General features: G+C 43.2%; 1 protein-coding gene and 1 long non-coding RNA gene across 3 annotated transcripts; one reads left to right on the top strand and one right to left on the bottom strand.

The window, feature by feature from the left end:
* Positions 1–192: 192 nt before the first annotated feature.
* On the top strand, positions 193–3,549 carry LOC117594000. The gene is made up of 2 exons (XR_004575444.1): positions 193–704; positions 1,710–3,549. It is a non-coding gene; the product is annotated as an uncharacterized LOC117594000 (long non-coding RNA).
* On the bottom strand, positions 3,422–20,614 carry LOC105020693 (serine/threonine-protein phosphatase PP1-beta catalytic subunit). 2 transcript variants are annotated; one of them, XM_010887908.4, is made up of 8 exons: positions 20,362–20,614; positions 10,890–11,021; positions 8,298–8,528; positions 7,382–7,486; positions 6,904–6,975; positions 4,986–5,137; positions 4,412–4,546; positions 3,422–4,017 (listed from the first exon to the last, which is right to left on the bottom strand). In XM_010887908.4, exons 1-8 carry the CDS (start codon positions 20,411–20,413, stop codon positions 3,913–3,915), a joined length of 984 nt encoding a protein of 327 aa, XP_010886210.1. In that variant the 5' UTR covers positions 20,414–20,614; the 3' UTR covers positions 3,422–3,912. The 2 variants fall into 2 exon arrangements, with proteins under 2 accessions (XP_010886210.1, XP_019899005.1); XM_020043446.3 differs by lacking the exon at positions 20,362–20,614 and adding an exon at positions 12,352–12,435.
* Between the last annotated feature and the right edge of the window lie 58 nt (positions 20,615–20,672).

Raw genomic sequence — 20,672 nt, 5'->3', positions numbered from 1 at the left:
TGTGACTTGACTTGAAGATTGCTGTCCTCTGAGCTCCCGCAGGAACTTGGCAGAGGTTGAACAGTTTTGTAAAGATGAATGGTCAAATATTGCCACATTTCAGTGAGGTGCGGTCTGGGTAGTTAGGGTAGGCACTGCCTAAACTGGGGTTTTCTGAACCCCAGTTCAACCCCCCCCCCCCCCCCCTCAAAAAGGTGGAGGGAAATGCAAGCGCAAACTGCTTTTCCTGTAGTGCAGTGAATGCAAGCGCATGCGTAGTACATGTTTACAAATGGGTATGGAAAACCTCATGACCCATGTGCCTTTGGGGCGTGGTCATGTCGCTTCATATCAGTCAAAGTATTTTCGCAACTTGCTCTCCAGTCCCGCGAAAACGTCTAGCAAAGCAAACTGGCCTAGGTAGCTATGGATGTACCAAAAATCATTGTCCATCTAAAATAATTTTCCACTTTATTTTTGAAGAAAATAAAAAAATTCTGCCAAAAGTTAGACCAACAACTGACGAAGGATTTACACCAGCGTAAGGGGCAGAATATTACCAGAAGTTTCCAAAATTAATGGAAGCGAGTGGCTGTGTGGTTGCGTTGATGCTAGCAGGCTCTGCTTTCCGTGTGCTATTCTGAACTGTTGACACTGGTCAAGGGCCGGCTACGCTGACTTGAATTACCTGCCCAACAGCGATCCAGGTCCGTCCAGAATGATAGGTGAATGGATTGTTTTCAAATAAACTGAGTTTACAAATCGTTTCCCAGCTGTTTTCTGCAAAAGTTGGTTAATCTTTCCCTGATTTTGTAGGGTATATTTGTTTACTGGATTCAGAATTCTAGTTTTTGGATGGTTAATTAGACAGGCTACTATTTTGCCTAATCAGTTGTTTTGTAAAGAGTCACATTATGCATTGCATTGCCGTGGGAAGTTGGATCCGCTCAACGTATTTTTCTCACGCAATCGTCCGCTACTACTTGCTTACTTGAGTCACGAAGTTTGAAACCGGTGATGTGTTACGCAAACGTGCTGAGATCGATTTAGTAAATTATTTTTCCCATACGGAATATTCCAGGCCAGTCTCAGTAGATGCATGTATGGAACAGCGACGGTGCAGTAAAACGTGTATGCTTCCAATCTAATGACACATGTATTATTAATAGATTTGCTAGGGAGTTCAACTTGAATAGTGAGTAGACTCTCAGATTTTAGTGTATTTCTCGTTGCCTACCCTGACTGGTTATTCTGGCAGATTTACATCTGTAATTACCAGGTATTAATTCAAGAGGGTGGAGACTTATTTAAATACAAAACGAAAATAAATCGTCATTGAGTTAAAGCTTGGTACGATTGCAACATTCCGGGAACTTTAAAATCCCTGTGCTTGTGAGGATTCCTGGAGTCAGCAGGGAATATGATGATATCCAGAATACACCAACGGGACTTTGGGAAAACATCCAGGCCAAATTTATTGAAAGGTCCTGTAACTTAAAATGTCATTTTGCAGAGGCTCTTACATTGAGTGACTGCATACATGTTAATACGTTTTTGTACTGGATCCCTATGGCAATCAAACCCAAGCTACAGGAAACCGCACGGAGCAGAAATTATTCAAGATAATTGTGCCTGCTGTTTTATTAACTTATTTCGGACTCTGTCCAACCACCTGACCTACAAGTAGGTGTTGCAGTAATTTTAGTACTGTTATTCTTTGTATTATCTAGCACATGCTTTCATCCGGAGAGGCTTATTGAAGTGGTCTTCACATCCCTTATGTGACCGGCTCCACGCGCTACCAACTGAGCCTCGGGTCACATCCTGTTTTTGCCAGAATAATGTCCCAGCGGGGTTGTTCAAAACGATGTAATTCAGTGGGTCGACGGGACCAGTCCAGACCGATGTAAGCCAAGCAGCTTGTTGCTTTGTCCTACTCTTCCATGTAGGCAGGCAGTTTATTGGACCCCAGCGTCATTCTGAACACAGTCCTCTGGTCCAGGAGAGGCGCTGACCCAGACCATAATGCCATCCTGTCCAACCCGCCCATTAATGTCTCTATCTAGTCACTTGGTTTTAACCTGATCTTCAGCTCGCCCCCAAAATCAGTTGTAGTGGTCGTTTGCAATGAAACAGGGCTATAGAAACATTTTGATATGACCAAATTCCAAAAGGAGTTGAAAGGGTTGAACACCAGCCCCGTTTAAGTTTTTGCCATGCCTTCCATTGCAGTGATGTGCGTGTGATGGCGTGGGGGTTTATTAGTGGACCTCTCTTTCGAGGGAAGGTAAAATGAGTCCAGTGTTACATGGATTTACTGGCAGTGAGATGTTTTCTCTCTGGATTCGATTTTCTCTGGAACTGATTGCTGGATGACGTGATGTGGTCATAGAGCAGTCCTAGTATGCTAGCCCAAGATGAACTACCTGAACCAGGAGGAGGACCTGCTGTCGCTGGAACCCCTCACTTAAGATGACAATGGAGCATTAACCGTTAAACTGTCAGAATTAAGAGAAGCTAATGTGTTTTACTGTACCTGAAATTATATTTTGTTTTGTGATTGTTACTGAAGTGGCAGCTATTCATGTTTTGATTGTGAATCTGTTGGGCTCAAATTAACCATACCAAACACTCATTAAGTGTTTTGCTTTTGGTCATTTACTTATTGTAACTATAGCATTTAAACTCAGGTCAAGGACGATGGTAACTGACAAGCTGTTACAGGTGTAAGAGTCGGCTTAGGGTGAGGTTTCTTTATTGGCCAATATTTCGTTTTACACTTCATAGTCACAGATCATGGCTCTACTGAAATCCAATAGTCGGCCATTATAGGGCCTGCCATTTTAAATTGTAACAATATAATTCTAGACAGATTTAATTCAGTGAATTTGTCATGCACCAATAAACAATCCCCTGTCAAGCTGTAGATTTGTACTAATAAACAATGTATTTATCATTTTCTTGAATGAACGCATAGCTTATTACTAATTGATTGTAACCATGCTTGTTGCTTTGGCGGGTTTCTAGAATTGTATTCTCCATTGTTTTAAAATATTCTAGTTTCCCTCACATGAAAGTTTTGATGAAAAGGACTGGTGTGTATGTGTCAGGCTATAGCATTTACAGAGAACTTCTTAGATGGAACTAGAGGCTATACCCCAACAGTGCAAACACAATGGCCAGGGAAGCAGGGATTGGATGTCTCCAGAAAACACAGTATGACTATACAAAAACATGTTACATGGTTTTCTTCAGCAAAGAGAACCATTGCTACTCCTGTGCATTTGTTTGGGATTTCTGAACTAAGCACTGACAATAAATGGAATGTTTTAATGTTGCTGTATTTTTTCTGTACAATTTCTTTGAAGAACAGTTGTTTTTTCCCCCTGCATAGAAAGCACATTATCTACAGTATCAATAACAACCACACTGGACACCCATAAATAGTTTATTCCCCATTTTATTTATTGAAAACCCAGCTGTCGTCAAACACCTGTCATTAAACACCTTGTCCCGATTGGACAGGTGGGGAAGGAGTGAAACGTAACCTGAAACTAGTAGCCAAAAAAATAATAAAAGCAACAACAAAAACAGAAGAGGAGGAAACAACACTTGCGTATTCAGATAGAATGACCATGTTGCGTTCTTTTTGTTTCCTTCATACACAACTTAAAAAACAGGTGTGGTTGGTTACACAGATTCTTGAAGAAAAAAAAGCGCTGGGGAGGAGAGGTGTGCGACATAGGACAGTTCAGAGGGTGGAACAAAAAAAAAACTAAAACATCAAAAAATTGTAGCAGGGTTGTTCATAAAATCAAAAATGTTTCCTTCGTCTGAGTTTAGGCTAAGTGTTTCTACGTGGTGAAAGGATAATGGGGGACCGTTACTCATCCGCAACGTCCCTCCGTGTTACTTCTCTCTCTCCCGTCTCTCTCACCGTTTCTTTGGTGGGACGGCTGTTCGGGGCGGGGTGACGGGACGTCCGGAGTTCATCCCTCCGTACTGGTATTTGGCTTTCTTCTCAGAGGGCTTCAGGATCTAGACAGTGAGAGTTTACGCAGACCGTCAAGCCACATGTAAATGGATCGAAACGGTAGTAATGAACACGGAGCATCAGGCTATTGAGACTGACAGTCAATCAACGGAAAGCACAACCTGTTGACGTTTTTGATAATGTGGACCAATAAAAACGATAGACAGAATAGACTGAAACGTATATGACGATATCGCAGCGAAGTGCTGTTCGACCCCAGGCGCAGCCCTGTGAAGAGGTTCATCTCTTACACAGTATCATCATCATCGGCGTGTGGCGGGACACATTATACAATGTAATCGGTCCGTGTATCCCAATTACAGCCAATGCGCTAATACAACTGACGGCTAACCGCTGCAGATGTCAGTGTTTCCAGTGATGTTAAACAAATGATGTTACCTGGAAGGAGCACATCAGGGTCTCGTCGACACTCATCATGCCACCGGCATTGTCGAACTCGCCACAGTAGTTAGGCGCCGAGAACAGAGTCACCAGCTGTCGTTTGGCAAAGAACTCATAACCGTCTTCCACTACCTGGGCGGGGGGAGGGGGGGGGGTTAGCACCTCGGTGGATTATGTTCTGTCAAAGTTGTTTACCTCTAGAAAGCATGTAAGGAGTTTAAGTGTATAGTACTTTCCTTGTGATGTTTGTCAGTCAGTACTAGCGCAGCAAGGGTAGTACATTTATTTTTGGATTATGAATAGGAATTCACAGCCCTCAAGTATTTCTGGTGTGCAGATTACTGGACAGATAGAGTTGGAAAAAGGGGAACATGGGCCAGGATATGCCGCTGCTCTTCGTGTGTGTGTGTGTGTGTGTGTGTGTGTGTATCTACACAGCACTAACTGTAAAAACAACCCCTGCTACCAATATAAAACGCTTTGATGTTCATGATGTCCAGGCAAGGCCCAAGGCTTGAATTCAGGCTAGTCGTGTTGTTCTGTGAGAGTGACGGCGTCGGTTGAGTTATACCTGGTGAGCTCTGCAAATGAGGTCCAGATCGTGGCGATTGAGGAACTTGCTGACTACGTCAGCCCCAAATGTGAACGAGACACCGCGGTCATTCTCCCCCCAGCCCTGAACATCTTTGTCTGGGTCTGACCACAGCAGGTCACACAGCAACCCTGGAACACACACACACACACACACACACAGAGGAACTGAAATGAGACCTAAATAATGGCCATGTGATCCAGTGGTTTACACAACCATAAAAGGAGATGCGCTACAAAGGTCTGGTGGGGAAATATTTGGCTTGGTAAAAGTGTACATACAGTGTTATTTAATTGGCAGACACTCCTACACAGAGCAGTTTATCTTAAGGTAGCTATAGCTCTCTAGAACGGATCATACCCTTTGGGTTTTCTGTGACTTCCTAGAAGAGGACCAGAACCATAATAGGATGTCACTATAGATACAGTATGACCACTACATGAGTACAGAGGTATTCTTTTTTTTCTAGAAGGACCACACATTTCCTAGGCTGCAAAGGTCTGGGCAGATACTGCCATTCAATGTAGCAGTTTTAAAGCTGATTTCTTGCAGTTCTGCACAGTTGGCCAAGTGTTCATTTGATACCAGTTGAGTACAGTATATGGAGTCTGCTGCTATAACATAACTATAAGGTGATTAAGGCCAAGAGGGCTGTCATTGAAAAAAGAAGAGCACTGTTAGAAATCAAATACTGTATAGTGCAATCTGGGATACCATTTGAGTAAGCTTTTAATTCAATACAATCTTGCTTTGGGAACACTGACCCCTACTGTCCGCATAAGGGAATACAACAAGTCTTTGTACATAATGTGCTAGTTGTGTGTGTGTGTGTGTGTACTAGAGATGAAACAGCATAAACATTTCATATCACGGTTATCAGTTTTATCATGGTATTGTTGAAATGCTGGAAATGTTAAAGCACTGATACACATGCTGAAATTATTTGACCAAGTTTTATATTGGAAACACCCAAACAACAAAATTAGCAGCACTATGCACTTTTTGTGAGCGTAAACATTAAAATAATAACATTAAAGATGGCACAGTGTGGCCATGAAAGGTAAAAGTTTCCCAAATGCAGGTTTAAATGAACACAACCTTAAGTAAGTAAATCAAATGTGCTTAAAAAAGCAACGCAAGTAAAAAAAGTTAATGTGCATGTAAGAACAAAACAACCGTATGTAAACAACTCTACTGTTCAGGTGTTGACATTAAAACAACACTAAATATGTAAACAAATCAAATGAGCAGCACTGATTGTACATCGGTTTTCTCCTTAATTAAAAAATAAAGTGCTTCTGGCCTAACATCCTGTATGAATGAATTCACTTGAGATTAAAAATGTCAGCATATTTACTTTGTCCGGTTTAACTTACCTTGCATTTGCTATAAAGTAGTGGGTGGTGACTGAAAAGATGCAATTTTTTGGTGCATGTTCTGCAGACAGGGCAACTGTCTCCGATTAAGTTTCCATCAGAACTCTTAAAAAACCCAAAATACCACACTTCGGATTTGATCCTCTTAGAAGGGCTTCAGTCTCCCGAACGCTGTCACTACTTTCCGCCATGTTTTCACACAAAACAAAACCCATGTTGCATGCTATGCCTATGACAGACTGTTGCCACGCCTGTGTCAGACTGTTGCCACGCCTGTTTCAGACTGTTGCCTCGCCTGTGTCAGACTTTTGATGCTGGACAGTATTTACAGCGTGATTTTAATCCGCGATAATCAAACATGGTTTCAATGATCATTAAAATTTGAGATGGTAATACTAACCGTCAAGAATTTTACAGTGGTTTATCGTGAAACCGGTAACCGTTTCATCCTTAGTGTGTACATGTATGTATATGAACTGTGTGTGTGTGTGTGTGTGTGTGTGTGTGAGTGTGTACCGTACCTGTGTCAGGGACGTCTGTAGGTCTCATGATGCGACGGATCTGCTCCATAGACTGCAGGTCTGGAGAGAGGCCTGGGAGGGGACCAGTGAACACAGACACTTAGCTAGCAGCAATCCAACGCAGGTAAAAACCACACGCACTCCCAAGGTGAGCTGTGCAGTTGAAAGGGAACATACTGCATCGCACAGCCAGTTCTCCCGTTGCCATTCAGCTACAGTCATGACTCATATTCAACACATTATTGCACGATTTCCCCCGCTGGATAACAATTATAAACTGAACAGAGATGTAAACACGATAGTGACCAAGAGGTGGTTCTGCGCTACACGAGCTGAAAGGAAAGACCCACAAACCTTCCCGAACGCACAGAGAAAATGCACTTCACTTTTGATTCGCTAATCGTTACCATCCCAGAGCAAGACATTGCTGAACAGTCAACAACACCAGAGCCTGAGGAACCGCTCCTGTGTGGCGTACCTCCATGGCAACAGAAGATCTTCTCATCCACAATGGCGGCGATGGGAAGACAGTTGAAGCAGTCGGTAAATGTCTTCCACAGCTTTATGTTGAATCTTCGCTTACCTGGAGAAAGAATAAAACATACACCCCATGTAATACCACCTGGGATTGGGTAAATCCCGGAGACGGTTATTTTTCTATTATTGTAAATGTATTAATGTGCCTTTATAGCTACAGAGGGTGTCGAATGGATGAGTTATTCTTTGCAAAAAAAATATGAGGCAAAGTGTGTGTGTGTGTGTTTTAGATCTAACTATACTCATGGGGACCATATGTCCCCATGAGTATAGTAAAACCAGAATAAATTTGACTCATGGGGACCTTTTGCCGGTCCCCATGAGGCAAAAGTCCATTTCCAGCTCAGGGTTTCATTTTAGATTTAGAATTGGGGTTTCTTTAAGGTCCAGGCGTTGTTGGTTAAGTTAAGGGTTAAGGTTAGGCATTACATCTAGGTAACTTTTAGTCATAAATGTTACTTTATTGAGGTTAGGGTTAGGTTTAGATTAGGGTTAGTGCAAGGGTTAGGTTTAGGTTTAAGATTAGGGCAAGGGAGCAAACAACTTCTATTTTCTGGTCCCCATGAGGATAGCCATACAAACTTGAGTGTGTGTTTGTGTGTGTGTATGTGTGTGTGTAAAAGGGACCATGTTGTATTTAATTTACGAGTCCCTTTAATTGTGAATTGACAGCCCGCAATTAATCGATCGCTGTCCCCTGCCTAAAGCACTATGGTTTGTTTAAAGGGAGGACGAGAGGAGGGATGACTGTTGCGGCGTGTCACTTTTTTAATAAAGACAAGCCGTTCATGCCACGATCACCATCATCCGCCGGACAAACGTGAGTTTATGAACGTGCCCGCGGCCGTTCCACTCACACTCGTCGTAGAAGCCATAGATGCGGTTGATGGAGGCACACTCGTGGTTGCCCCTGAGCAGGAAGAAGTTCTCGGGGTATTTGATCTTGTAGGCCAGCAGAAGACAGATGGTCTCCAGAGACTGCTTGCCTCGGTCCACGTAGTCCCCCAGGAACAGGTAGTTGGCCTCGGGCGGGAAACCCCCGTACTCAAAGAGCCTCAGCAGGTCTGTGTACTGGCCATGGATGTCACCTGAGGACGGAGGAGAAAAAAGAGGAAACCTAAGGACTGTAGCTTATCCATCCACACTTAGTACAATTAATGAATAACCTAAGGACTGTAGCCTATCCATCCACACTTAGTACAATTAATGAATAACCTAAGGACTGTAGCATATCCATCCACACTTAGTACAATTAATGAATAACCTAAGGACTGTAGCATATCCATCCACACTTGCAATTAATAAATAAGGGTTCCCGATCAGCATGTGTGGTCAAGGTGTCAGGCAAGTTTAGGAGTTTAGTATACAACTACAAAGTATACAAAAATGACATGACTATGAAAAAAAGATTTTTTTTTTAATCGAACTATTATTATACATCTAATAATAGCTGCATGTCTAGAGAGCAAAAAAAAAAAGCCGAAACCCATTCGAGCCAAATTCGCATTTAGCAGAGCAACTCAAACTTCTTGGTCCGGCCAAACTCTAGCAAACGATACGGAACCATTCAGTGAGCTATAAGGCTAATATGTCGAGCAAGCTCCTGGAAAATACACAAGCAGTCAACATGTACCCATTAGATATTATGCCATGGTACTACTGTGGTACTTTTATTTATACAATAATAAATATAAAGTATAAATAATTACTACAAACCAATTTCCCAAAAGAAATTCAGATGCTGAAGAAAATACTAATACAAACAGAATGCAATGATGTGCAAAACATTTATCCCTGTATTTAATTGAAAATTGTGCAAAGACAACATATCAAATGTTGAAACTGAGAAATGTTATTGTTTTCGGGAAAAAAAAATTTTTCCAGTCTTTTGTTGCCGCTGTCCCAGCTTTTTTGAAACGTGTTGCTGGCTTCCAATTCAAAGAGGGCCTATATTTTTCAACAAACAATAACATTTCCCAGTTTCAACCTTTGATATGTTGTCTTTGTACTATTTTCTATTGAATACAGGGTGTCAATTATTTGTTTTAATTTACTTTTTACACAGCATCCCAACTTCTTTGGAAACAGGGTTGCACATTACCTGTCAACAAAAGTAATTCCTCACTAAAAAAGCAATGGAGGAGTTGGATGTTTCAGTGGTTGAAGGATAACCAATAGCGCATAGTAACTCCCAGCACTCAAACAGCAGGGTCAGAACAGGGAAGGCCCATTGCTCTGTCAACCAGCAGTTGTGCACGTTTCTCAGTGACAAGCATGTGCACACAACCACCACCTGGACACACATTTTCTGTCTTCCTTGGCTGCACAAGAGACAGTGTAAATCTCATGGATAAGGAAAACATGGGTAAGAGAAACACATTTCGATAGCAGGGAAAAATTAACTAGCTCCCTGTACTTTCAAAGGATTTTCCCTCAAAACAACATGTTTGTACATTCGTACTTTTCATTGCGTGATGAATGATTCCATTAATTGAATGATTCGGTGAGTGGAAGCTCGAGAGTAGCATCATGGGACAACTGAACGTACCACAGTAGTAACATGGAGTAAAAAAGTACCACAGTAGTAACATGGAGTAAAAAAGTACCACAGTAGTAACATGGAGTAAAAAAGTACCACAGTAGTAACATGGAGTCAAAAAGTACCACAGTAGTAACATGGAGTCAAAAAGTACCACAGTAGTAACATGGAGTCAAAAAGTACCACAGTAGTAACATGGAGTAAAAAAGTACCACAGTAGTAACATGGAGTAAAAAAGTACCACAGTAGTAACATGGAGTAAAAAAGTACCACAGTAGTAATATGGAGTAAAAAAGTACCACAGTAGTAACATGGAGTAAAAAAGTACCACAGTAGTAACATGGAGTCAAAAAGTACCACAGTAGTAACATGGAGTCAAAAAGTACCACAGTAGTAACATGGAGTAAAAAAGTACCACAGTAGTAATATGGAGTCAAAAAGTACCACAGTAGTAATATGGAGTAAAAAAGTACCACAGTAGTAACATGGAGTCAAAAAGTACCACAGTAGTAACATGGTAAATTTTTATAAGGGATGGTACCATTATATTCCTAAGCTAAATCCATAGTTCACAAATCAGATCTATATTATGATATGAACATTGTCAGTTGCAACAGCAAAACCGTGACAGTAACGCCGTACTTCCAAGACAAATACTGTGACACATTTTCTCTGACATATCGTGTTGGAAGTGAAAGTGTTCATAGTAGTAACATGTATGAGTATTGACAGCGTGAGGTACCAACTTGTTGGGCCATATTGACCCGAGCTTCGACTGAAACAGGGGTTAGCGTTGTCTAAAAAAGGGCAGCGCGTGATCGATTTCCTATGTGGACATCAATAATCCCACTGGATGCGAAGGGGATGCCAAGGTGTGAAGTAACCGGGATTCATCGTCACCACCACTTACCACAGATTTTGAGGGGAGCCTCCAGCTCAAGCAGGATGGGCTGGCTGAGGAAGATCTCTCTGGACTTGATGCAGAGCCCCCTCACCTCAGCTTCTGACATCTGCACAATCTTCCCCGGGCGACATCCGCGCACTGATGCAGAAACAGACAGACAGGTTTAATGGCCAAGGGTGCCTGAACATTGAAAAAGGCATATTTCACTCATAAAATAAATTGTCAGACATCTTCAGAAAATAATGTAAAAGACAAAACCATTCCCAACAGCATTGGTGGCATCTTGCCACAAGACCACTTTAGAGGTCTCAAAATGCCTGACAAACTTCGCTTCGAAAGTGTACTGTCACTTATGAACTTAAAGTCATTATGTCACTGACTGTGACTCTTCACTATTTGGGGTAAAGTGAAGGAGCATGGGGTGTAGACTAGTCCAGTTTAGGATGCGAGAGCAGGTTCCCGCACTCCCTTTGAGTGTTTCAAGTCTGTTCACAATCACAACCAGTCACTCTGGCCCAGTGTCTCGAGGGTTTTCATGAAACAGCCAAACAGGGTGAGTGTTTTGGGGGGAGCGCCAACACAACACGGCCATTCAGAATGACAAGGGCGAGGCTGGGACAGCACTTTCTCACACCAGGGCAGTTTAGGAAGGTTTACAGAAACGTGATTTCCGTGCCACATTTAGGTCACACACCCATTTAAATCGGCTACTCCGAGAGAAATGTTGATGAGGTCAACCATGGGCACAAATCGTCGGACGTTTCTTGAGTCATAACCGCGAAAAAGGGTTTTCCTAGCATGCAGCGGAATCGCTGAAAACACATTAAGCGGAAATATATTCAGTAAAAAAAAAAAAAACTCTAATCTAATTCAGTCTAAAATATTTTTTATAAATATTCAGTATATTTAGTATAAAATGTTAAGCGAAAAATATTCAGTCTTAAAGAAACTAAAAACAAATTCAGACAGTTGGCCAAAAGCACGCGAGACAGATTCATTGCCACATTTCTTCCTGAACGTGTGCTCCATTTTGTATTTCCCCCGCTACCCATTTTACTGTCACGGAAGACTGCAGATTAGACATGGGGTGTGGGCAGAGATTCCCTCCAGTCAAGGAGACACTGCATAGCCCTGGAAGAGTGGTCTGGTACAACGTGACCTGGCTATTTCTGCACGCAGACCTTAAACAAGCTGTATCAACACTCAGCCTTTTCCCCCAAGCCCACACCTCATCCAAGCACGTCATAATAATATTTCTAGTATCCCGATGAGAGTCGTGTAAACAAGAAGCCTGGAGGTCTTAGTGGTAGTAGGCTTATCCTTACCACGACATTCAGCAGTTTATCTGCTACCGTTTGATTTAGGTCTCTAGAGGAATATATGTTAACAAACCTTCTGACTTCAAGTGGGCATGGGCTCTCATACACACACACACACACACACAGACCTCCTCAGGTTTCATTCTTACTGGTGTGTGTGTTACTGTCAGAACCTCCACACAACCCCTCCACCTCTCGCTCTCAAAACGGTGGTGATGTGTTTGCAGGTCTGTGTTGGATCAGCTGACGGAAAAGCAAATCAGACACCTCAGCCACCCCTGGGCTAGAGGGGACCGCACATGTAAGCACACAGAAATGTAAAACAACTACTCAGAAACGTAAATCAACTACACAGAAATGTAAAACAACTACACAGAAATGTAAAACAACTACACAGAAATGTAAAACAACTACACAGAAATGTAAAACTACACAGAAATGTAAAATTACACAGAAATGTAAAACAACTACACAGAAATGTAAAACAACTACACAGAAATGTAAAACTACACAGAAATGTAAAACAACTACACAGAAATGTAAAACAACTACACAGAAATGTAAAACAACTACACAGAAATGTAAAACAACTGCACTGAAATGAAAAACAACTACACAAGAGACGTAAAGCAACTACACAGAAACGTAAAACTACACGGAAGCGTAAAACACACACTCAAGACTAAACACACAAAACACTGACAGACTAAATACAGGGAAATCTAAAGTTCATATACAAATAGGTGGTGAGAGTATATAATACAGGTACTATTAGGGAGTAAATGACAGACCGATTCACATGGAAAGCAGTGAGAGAACATGTATGTGCAGGCAGATGAAGTGAGTTTTAGTGTAGTGCAAAGCAGCTTATTAGTTGACAGTTTGGTGGCGGCTTGAAATGCACGCTCAGCGTCATCCTCGCCGGGCTGTCCGTCAGCCCGTCCGCCGGGTGACATTGCCTTAAGATGACACCCACTGGAAGATTCATGGGAGTTGTCAACCCACTAAATCCCGCCCCCTGTATTCACTGCACTGCAGCGCTCAATGGAGAGGGGCAGAACCACCGGCAGTCTCCGTGGCAACACACCAGGTGTGCATAAGGGTTTGTTGCTGGCTGATTGGTGGACACAGGAGCTGCTCCACCCCGCTGGTCCCATGGTGGGAATACTAATGCGCTGTGTCGTCACGGCCACCGTGTGACCTGAGGAACATTCCAGAACAGCACGCTGTCTTAACCAAGCACGTTTACTAATAGGTGGACACACCTTGTTTCCTTGTTTAGTTTCATAGCCAACAATGAGCCGGACACCTATTAAACCGTACATTTGTCAAAATGTACTTGAACTGAAAAGAGATTATCTTTTCCTCTGGTTGCCTACCTCTTCATATGTCGGGGGGGGGGTTAAGTGAGGATTGTCTTAGTTGCCACACCTAATTTGGTCGTGTTTTGACAGTTTGTGTGTGTGTGTGTTTTGTGGCACACATACACACTTGAAAGGGTGTAAGTGGAGAACGGAGGAACCCAACTGGACCCATCAAATGGCTGTACAAAGTGTCCTTTCAAAGTCGCTGTACTCTTAGATCTGCCAGGTCAGATCTCTGTCCTTCCCTTCCTTCTCTAAACTCTCCCTTGGAAACCTGCTGTCGTTCACGTCCTCTTCTCAAAACCAACTTCTAAATCCTGCGTCCTTCAACTCTTCCCCCCGTTTTCCATCTCCATCTATTTTCATGAACAGCTCCCCTAAAAGCTAGAATCGTGGTCCTAGTTTCCCACACACACACACACACACACACACACACAAACCTCTATTTTGGATCTGTGTGACTTGTGTGTGATGTCACAAGCCCGGCCCTTCCATTAGACACACAACATTCCACACGGTTTACGTCACGCATAGACACACACACACACACATGCACAGTGTACACGTGCATCCTCACACACGCCCGGGGGATTTATGGGTCCTTGTATGGTTACAGCAATGTTATGCAATTCAACTCTTCCTGTCAATGGACATGGTTGATTCTGTGGCCAGCCAACAATACATCACTGATCAAACTTGCAGGTGAATCTGTTACACGTATAATCGCATTGCACAGGAAATTGTGAAAAGAAAAGGCTCAGTCCCGCACCCAACACGATTAGGTGAATGTTATGGAACCTAAAGGGCAAAACTAGAAAGATAGCAAAAGGTTTCCACATCCATCCAGGGAGAAGCAAAATTTGAGTTTCAGCCAATCAACCTTCATCTACACAATTCTGATAGCAGAAGGCAATGATTATTGAATTATCAGATGAGGTTTAATGTCAGTTAGAGTGGTAACCAGACACATTTCTGGGTTCATTTGAAGACGAGCTGGATGAGTTACTTGGCACAGGATACATCCGCCAATGAGCAGAGACGGGCATGCAGACTCTTTTCAGTGAGGCAGCTGAATCCCTAGGCTCTCCTACAATGGGTCTGGAAAAGATGAGATCTTCCCTGTGTGTGTGTGTTTTCATTCACTGAATGAGAATGGGATACATTTTGAGCTGTTAAAAAGCTAAACTAATAACTTTCTCTGTGAAAATGAAAAACCCAGAGCAGAAAGACACTAGTTCACATTTTGAAGTGTTTACTCTCACACGCTACACCGAGCTGCTGGCTATTTGTTGTTGTTTTTATGCAATGAAATATTTGGAACATGGGCTCAACAGACGGGTGTTGGGGAGTAATGTTGTGAGTACTATGTTTTCTGGACATCCATAGAGGTAGTCAAGGCATTCAGTTATTTAATGGGCCTCTTCTAACATATTTTGGTTTTATTAAGAAAAGGGGTCAGGCGGATTGAACCGTTTTCCACCCATTTAAAAGTGCAGAGTCCAGCTAATGTTGGCTTATAGGGAACAAACTTCAAATAACAGGCAGACAGTGCTTCTCTCAGCCATTACCATATATGGGTCCTCTTTCAGAGACAAGGTAGGAGGAAGCTGTCACTCTGGACTGAGGGAGAGCACTTCAAAAAGTTTCCAGGCACAACCAGACAATTTCTCAGATCGCCTACGGTAACTATGGCAACGGCCTCTGTGACCTTTAGCCGGTCTCCATCTCCATTCTGCTCTGTTGTTGTCATGCATCTCGCTTTCTCCCACCGGGCACCGGGCCACTGGTTCAGCTAACCCCCCCCCCCCACATCCCCCTTTTGCACACACAGCGGATGGAAAACGGTGACCTCACAATGGACACACAGCGATTCGACTCGAGTTTAAGAACGGGAGGGAATGTCGAGCAGAAATCCCCCAACTGCTTTTCTGTGACATTTCATAATTCTTTCTCTCACTCCTTTTTCTTTCAGGGCTCCTTTTTTTTTTTGTTCCCCGTCGCGTCAGGGTGAATGGCCGTCATTGTGTTGGCGATATAGAAAGGGAGAAAACGGCAACGAGGGAGAGAAAATAACGAGAACCGAATAAGAGCGGCGAGGAGAGAGAGCGGAGAGTGAGAGCAGTTTATCAGCAGAGGCACTCCGGCTGAAGTCTCCATTAGCCTGGTGCTATGCAGTGGATGGTGCCAGGGGGAGGCTGCCCTCTGCCCACTCCGCGCCACACACAGGCCCCATCATTGTTTGGTTCCCTACAAGTCTAGCACCACCCCCTCGCTGCATTCTTCAACACTCATCCATTCTCTTCCCTCAGCCATTCTCTATCCATCATCCCCGTCGACACAACATATTTTTTCGAACCACCGAACCGCGGGGCGTAATTATATGGCCACATTTCCATACAGGTCTTCCGTGGTCATCGGTGCAAGGTAACAAATCAGTGAGGAACTCGGGTTCCGGTCCATTCTAAGGGTACCCGGACAGCACGGGTCCCAAAAGGCGCCACTAACCCCTACAGTGACTCTGACCCGTGGGACGCGGTCTGAAGTGATGCGTGCAATGGGTGCAGCGTGGCAAGGCAGGGCACAGCCGGCCGCTGCACACACTGGTCCACAGTCCACCTGCCTTAGTTCACCTCCACCCGGAATAAAATGGGAGCGTCGCGTAAACAGGAACAACGCAGGTTCACTGCAAAGCTAACTGCTCAGTTTCCACCACCTCCACCCGCACTGTAGAACAATTGTGAAGACATCAAAGCTGTGAAATAACAAGCGGAATCAAGAAGTAACCAAAAGAAAAGACCATAATGATGGCTATTATGATGGTTACCTTGTCACAACACAACTGGTTAAAAGGTAAAGAGGTTCCACAAAATGACTTTTAACAAGGCAGACCTGTTAATTGAAGGTCATTCCAGGTGTTCATCTCATGAAAATGGTTGACAGAACGCAAAGAGTGTGGAAAGCTGTAATCAAGACAAAGGGTGGCTACTTTAAATAATCTACAATATGAAATGTATTTTGATCTGTTTAACACTTTTTTGGTTACTACATGCTTCCATATGTGTTATTTAATATTTTTGATGTCTTCACTATTATTCTACAATGTGGAAAATAGAAAAAATTACAAAATACCCTTGAAGTGGTAGGTATGTCCAAACTTTTGACTGGTACTGTATATAGAGTTGAAGAGAGAGGTAGCGGAAGGAGTTTTCAGTGCATTTAAACACATGACTAATTTAAACAAATGAGAGTTATGGGGCATAAAGAACTACATAGGAAATTCATGCTACATACATGCTACATACTGTATGTTGCTGTGCAACATACCTGGACTGGACACACCCACACACACCAGGGACAGGTCAATTCTTTGTCATCCGTGCACCTACTTTGTGTGTGTGTCTGTGTATTTGTGTGGGTGTGCAGGTGCAAACATTACACATTCCTCACAAAAACGAAATCAGCTTGGAGACAACTATAACGAATTCAGTTTGATGATATAGGGAAAGAGTTACATTTGAATTTGTCGCTGTGCATTCCCAGCAAGCACGTTTATGTCTTGAATTTCAATTAGTGTCAGAGAGCCAACTGTGACGAGACAATACATCTTCTATTGAGAATGAGAGACGGACAGACTTCTACATGCCAAAGTCTCACAGAAAGAGACAGATTTAATCTTGAAAAACATTGCGTTACACTGCCCATGGGGCTTTCCTCACTGGTAAAGTAGTTTCTGGCTATCGCTAGCTCACTAGGAAAACTATGTAGTAGAAATACAGGCTCCTCCTGCTCTCTTGCTGGACCTATCGCCTGTTCCTCACACACCATCAAAAGACAAAAAGGTGGTGTGTGTGTGTGTCTAATAAGAGGGGACAGCTGGGTCTGTTGACATTTAATGAGGGATCTGAGAGAGTTCATGAAGGGGTTGACCAGGGGCTGAGTGGTACTAGGGCTCTCCATTTTGTAGGGAACAACCTTGAGGGGTAACCAGGAACCTCTAACACTGGACAGTGTTCAGTGGAAAAACACTGAAACTGGAAAAAATAAATAAAAACAACCTGTTGGTCAGTCTCGTATTTTTTTGTGTTTGGTGCCGTGTGCCATGACCTGGTTGTACAGGTTATGTTGAGTGGTATGACCCGGTTGTATCGGTTATGTCGAGTGGTATGACCCGGTTGTGCAGGTTAGGTCTCGGGTTATGACCCGGTTGTACAGGTAATGTCTCGTGGTATGACCAAGTTGTACAAATTTGGTCTCGTGGTATGACCCAGTGGTACAGGTTAGGTCTTGTGGTATGACCCAGTTGTACAGGTTAGGTCTTGTGGTCTGACCCAGTTGTACAGGTTAGGTCTCGTGGTATGACCCAGTTGTACAGGTTAGGTCTCGGGTTATGACCCGGTTGTACAGGTAATGTCTCGTGGTATGACCCAGTTGTACAGGTTAGGTCTTGTGGTATGTCCAGGTTGTACAGGTTATGTCTTGTGGTATGACCCAGTTGTACAGGTTATGTCTCGGGTTATGACCCGGCTGTACAGGTTGTCTTGTGGTATGACCCAGTTGTACAGGTTAGGTCTCGTGGTATGACCCAGTTGTACAGGTTATGTCTCGGGTTATGACCTGGCTGTACAGGTTAGGTCTCGTGGTATGACCCGGTTGTACAGGTTATGTCTCAGAGTTAATGTAAGGTTAATGTAAGGTCTTGGGCAACGAGTAGTGTCAGTATATTCTAGCGATCAAGCGACAGCCCAACCAGTGCAGTACATGTCGAACCAGAACCAAGTGATGTAAGACTGAGAGATGTTATCTTCCAAGGGAAGCTTTCACATCTACTTGTTTATCTTTTAAAATGGCTTTCCTATAAAAGAAAATGGAGAGACACCATTCTACATTTGAAGAGTGTGCGTCTGTGTGTGTCCCCGATGGGGGTCTATTGCTGACTTTCTGACCGCACCTCTAAGGCTTGTTTGTTCACCATATTTGTTTATTGTGTCAGCTGCCAACAGGAGAGGAAATGGCCCAAGCAGCATGGCAAAAAACTAGCTCTCCTAGCGATCCTCCTGCTAGCTTGCTGCTCGGAGAGACATCTGGAAGTCATTAGAATCAGTTCCTGCCAACAACCGCCTCTGAGTTTCCTCGCGGCAGCCTCGCTCTCTACCTTTCCTTCTATGCAGTTTATGAGGTACACTGCCTGATTTATCCAACTGGACCACTCCTGGTCGGCGACGTGAGTCACGTTGGCGGACAGACGTCAAAGCATTCTGTTACTGTTCGCCTGAACGTTGGACAGGGGTAAAACAAGGGACTTCGGCAACTTTTGATCGTCCATGGCGTGTACTTAACACGGAGTCTAGCGCTGCACTCCACTCGGTGTATCGGCTGGTGTGCGTACGCTCTTGACGTTTCTTCAGAAGTACTTCACATACTGGTTTACAGAAGAAAACTGGAGAAGCGATGGTATTTGACTTTTGTTCCAATGAGCATGTGGCATCACCTTCCTGAAAATTCCTTATTTAGCCTTTCTTCCCTGGGGCATCGTTAGCTAGCTAACTGATCCCATAACACTGGGGTATCGTTAGCCAGCAAACGTATTCCATAACACTGGCTGGTGGCACAATAACAGGCTTTCTTTGAAAGCAAATAGGTTTCCCACACGGCGAGTACTTATATTGATGCAAGAACTTTGAGGTTGACACTTCAATTCTGTTGTGCGTTAATAATCAATTAATAACAATCTCAGAATGACACTTTTAAGCATAAATTATCTTAATTTAAAACTGTCAAAATTCTAAATGCTGAACAAACAAGTAGTTAATACCCAAATGCATTGCACTTTACTGAGTGCAGTTTACAATGATAAAATAGCCTACGTGTGTTGAGAGCAGCTTGTCCCTTTGTCTGGTACAAAATACAGCACTACTAAGGGAGCAGTGAACTACACAGGCAGTCCAAATCTGTTTGTCTGTCAGCAAAATGTGTTTTATTGGTCACTAACAAAAAATACTGGTAACATATCAGAATAGGTCTACCAGTGTAAACGAAGCCCTTTAATTCTTCCAGATGACAAGGCCAGACCATTTCCCCAAATTCCTGTTTTCTAAAAGGTTGCTTTGCACAGGAATTCCAATTCTTATCTTTTGCCCATTTAGGGGCAAAATGTATCATCTAATGGCTCAAAAGACCAATTAGTTGAAAGAGTTCAGAATGATGAGGCTGTGTAATTTCAGCACGCATCTTACTGCTGTGTGTTATTAGCCTTACGGGATCCTTCGGGTCAGGAGACAGTAACTTACCTAATTACTTGTGATTCACGGTTCACTTTGCAAATAAAAACACATCGATATCTAGATCGATTGATTGCGTTTCTACCTCTAAATCATCCGTTAGCAGCCTAGAGGAACTACCCAATACTCTGTTTTCCTAAAATAGCCTAGGCATACATTAACCATCATACCAGTAACAGTGTAATCCAAACAAACACTTCAGATCAACTTTTAAACAACAAAACCTATCATAACAATTCGAAATAACATCACTTTAGCACCAGTTGGATCGATTTTCACCCGGATTACATACAGAGTGCGATATGGTTGGCAGAAGGAGCGGCAGATAAACGCTTATAATTGAGCGAGTGTTTGGGGTAAGTGACGGGTAAACCTATACACTAAAACTCCTGGCTCTCCTTCCCTCAAACCACGGCCTCCCATTGTAAACTAACAAGGACAGTGTGTTTGAGTCCAATTGCCAGTAGTCTGATTTGAAATGTCATTTATATAGTAGAAAGACTTAGCTAAAACTCACCTTCTAATAGCCGGGCGATCAGCGAGTCCACATCCAACTCCCCCTCCGCCATTTCTGTAGTGGGTGCTGGCTGGCTGCTGTCAGACAGAGCTTTCTCCCCTGCTCACTGCTGCCACGGTCCCAAGCAGACACCGCCTGAAAACCGCCGCGGAATGCATGCTCCCGGGTCTCTCCGCCCGAAGTTGTTTGTTATGCCCACTGAGAAAACGCAAGAGATCTAGTTTACAAGGGGCTGTCCAGTCAAGTAGATAATCCGGTTTGTTTTATTATTTTGCCTCACCGTGAGACCTAAATAATATTATGTAAATGTG

This window comes from Esox lucius, chromosome 24, assembly GCF_011004845.1.
Source record: "Esox lucius isolate fEsoLuc1 chromosome 24, fEsoLuc1.pri, whole genome shotgun sequence".
Classification (NCBI taxonomy): Eukaryota; Metazoa; Chordata; class Actinopteri; order Esociformes; family Esocidae; genus Esox; species Esox lucius.
Note: the sequence above shows the minus strand (reverse complement) of the source record. Positions and strands in the feature narration are given on the sequence as shown.

Bases quoted from the DNA above. Each gene is read 5' to 3' on its own strand.
- LOC105020693 (XM_010887908.4), bottom strand. From the start codon at position 20,413: ATGGCGGAGGGGGAGTTGGATGTGGACTCGCTGATCGCCCGGCTATTA. The intron at 5,138-6,903 runs GTACGGTACACA...TGTGTGTTCCAG, and splicing joins TACAGACGTCCCTGACACAG to GGTTGCTGTGTGACCTGCTG. The intron at 4,547-4,985 runs GTATAACTCAAC...CCCCCCGCCCAG, and splicing joins TCATTTGCAGAGCTCACCAG to GTAGTGGAAGACGGTTATGA.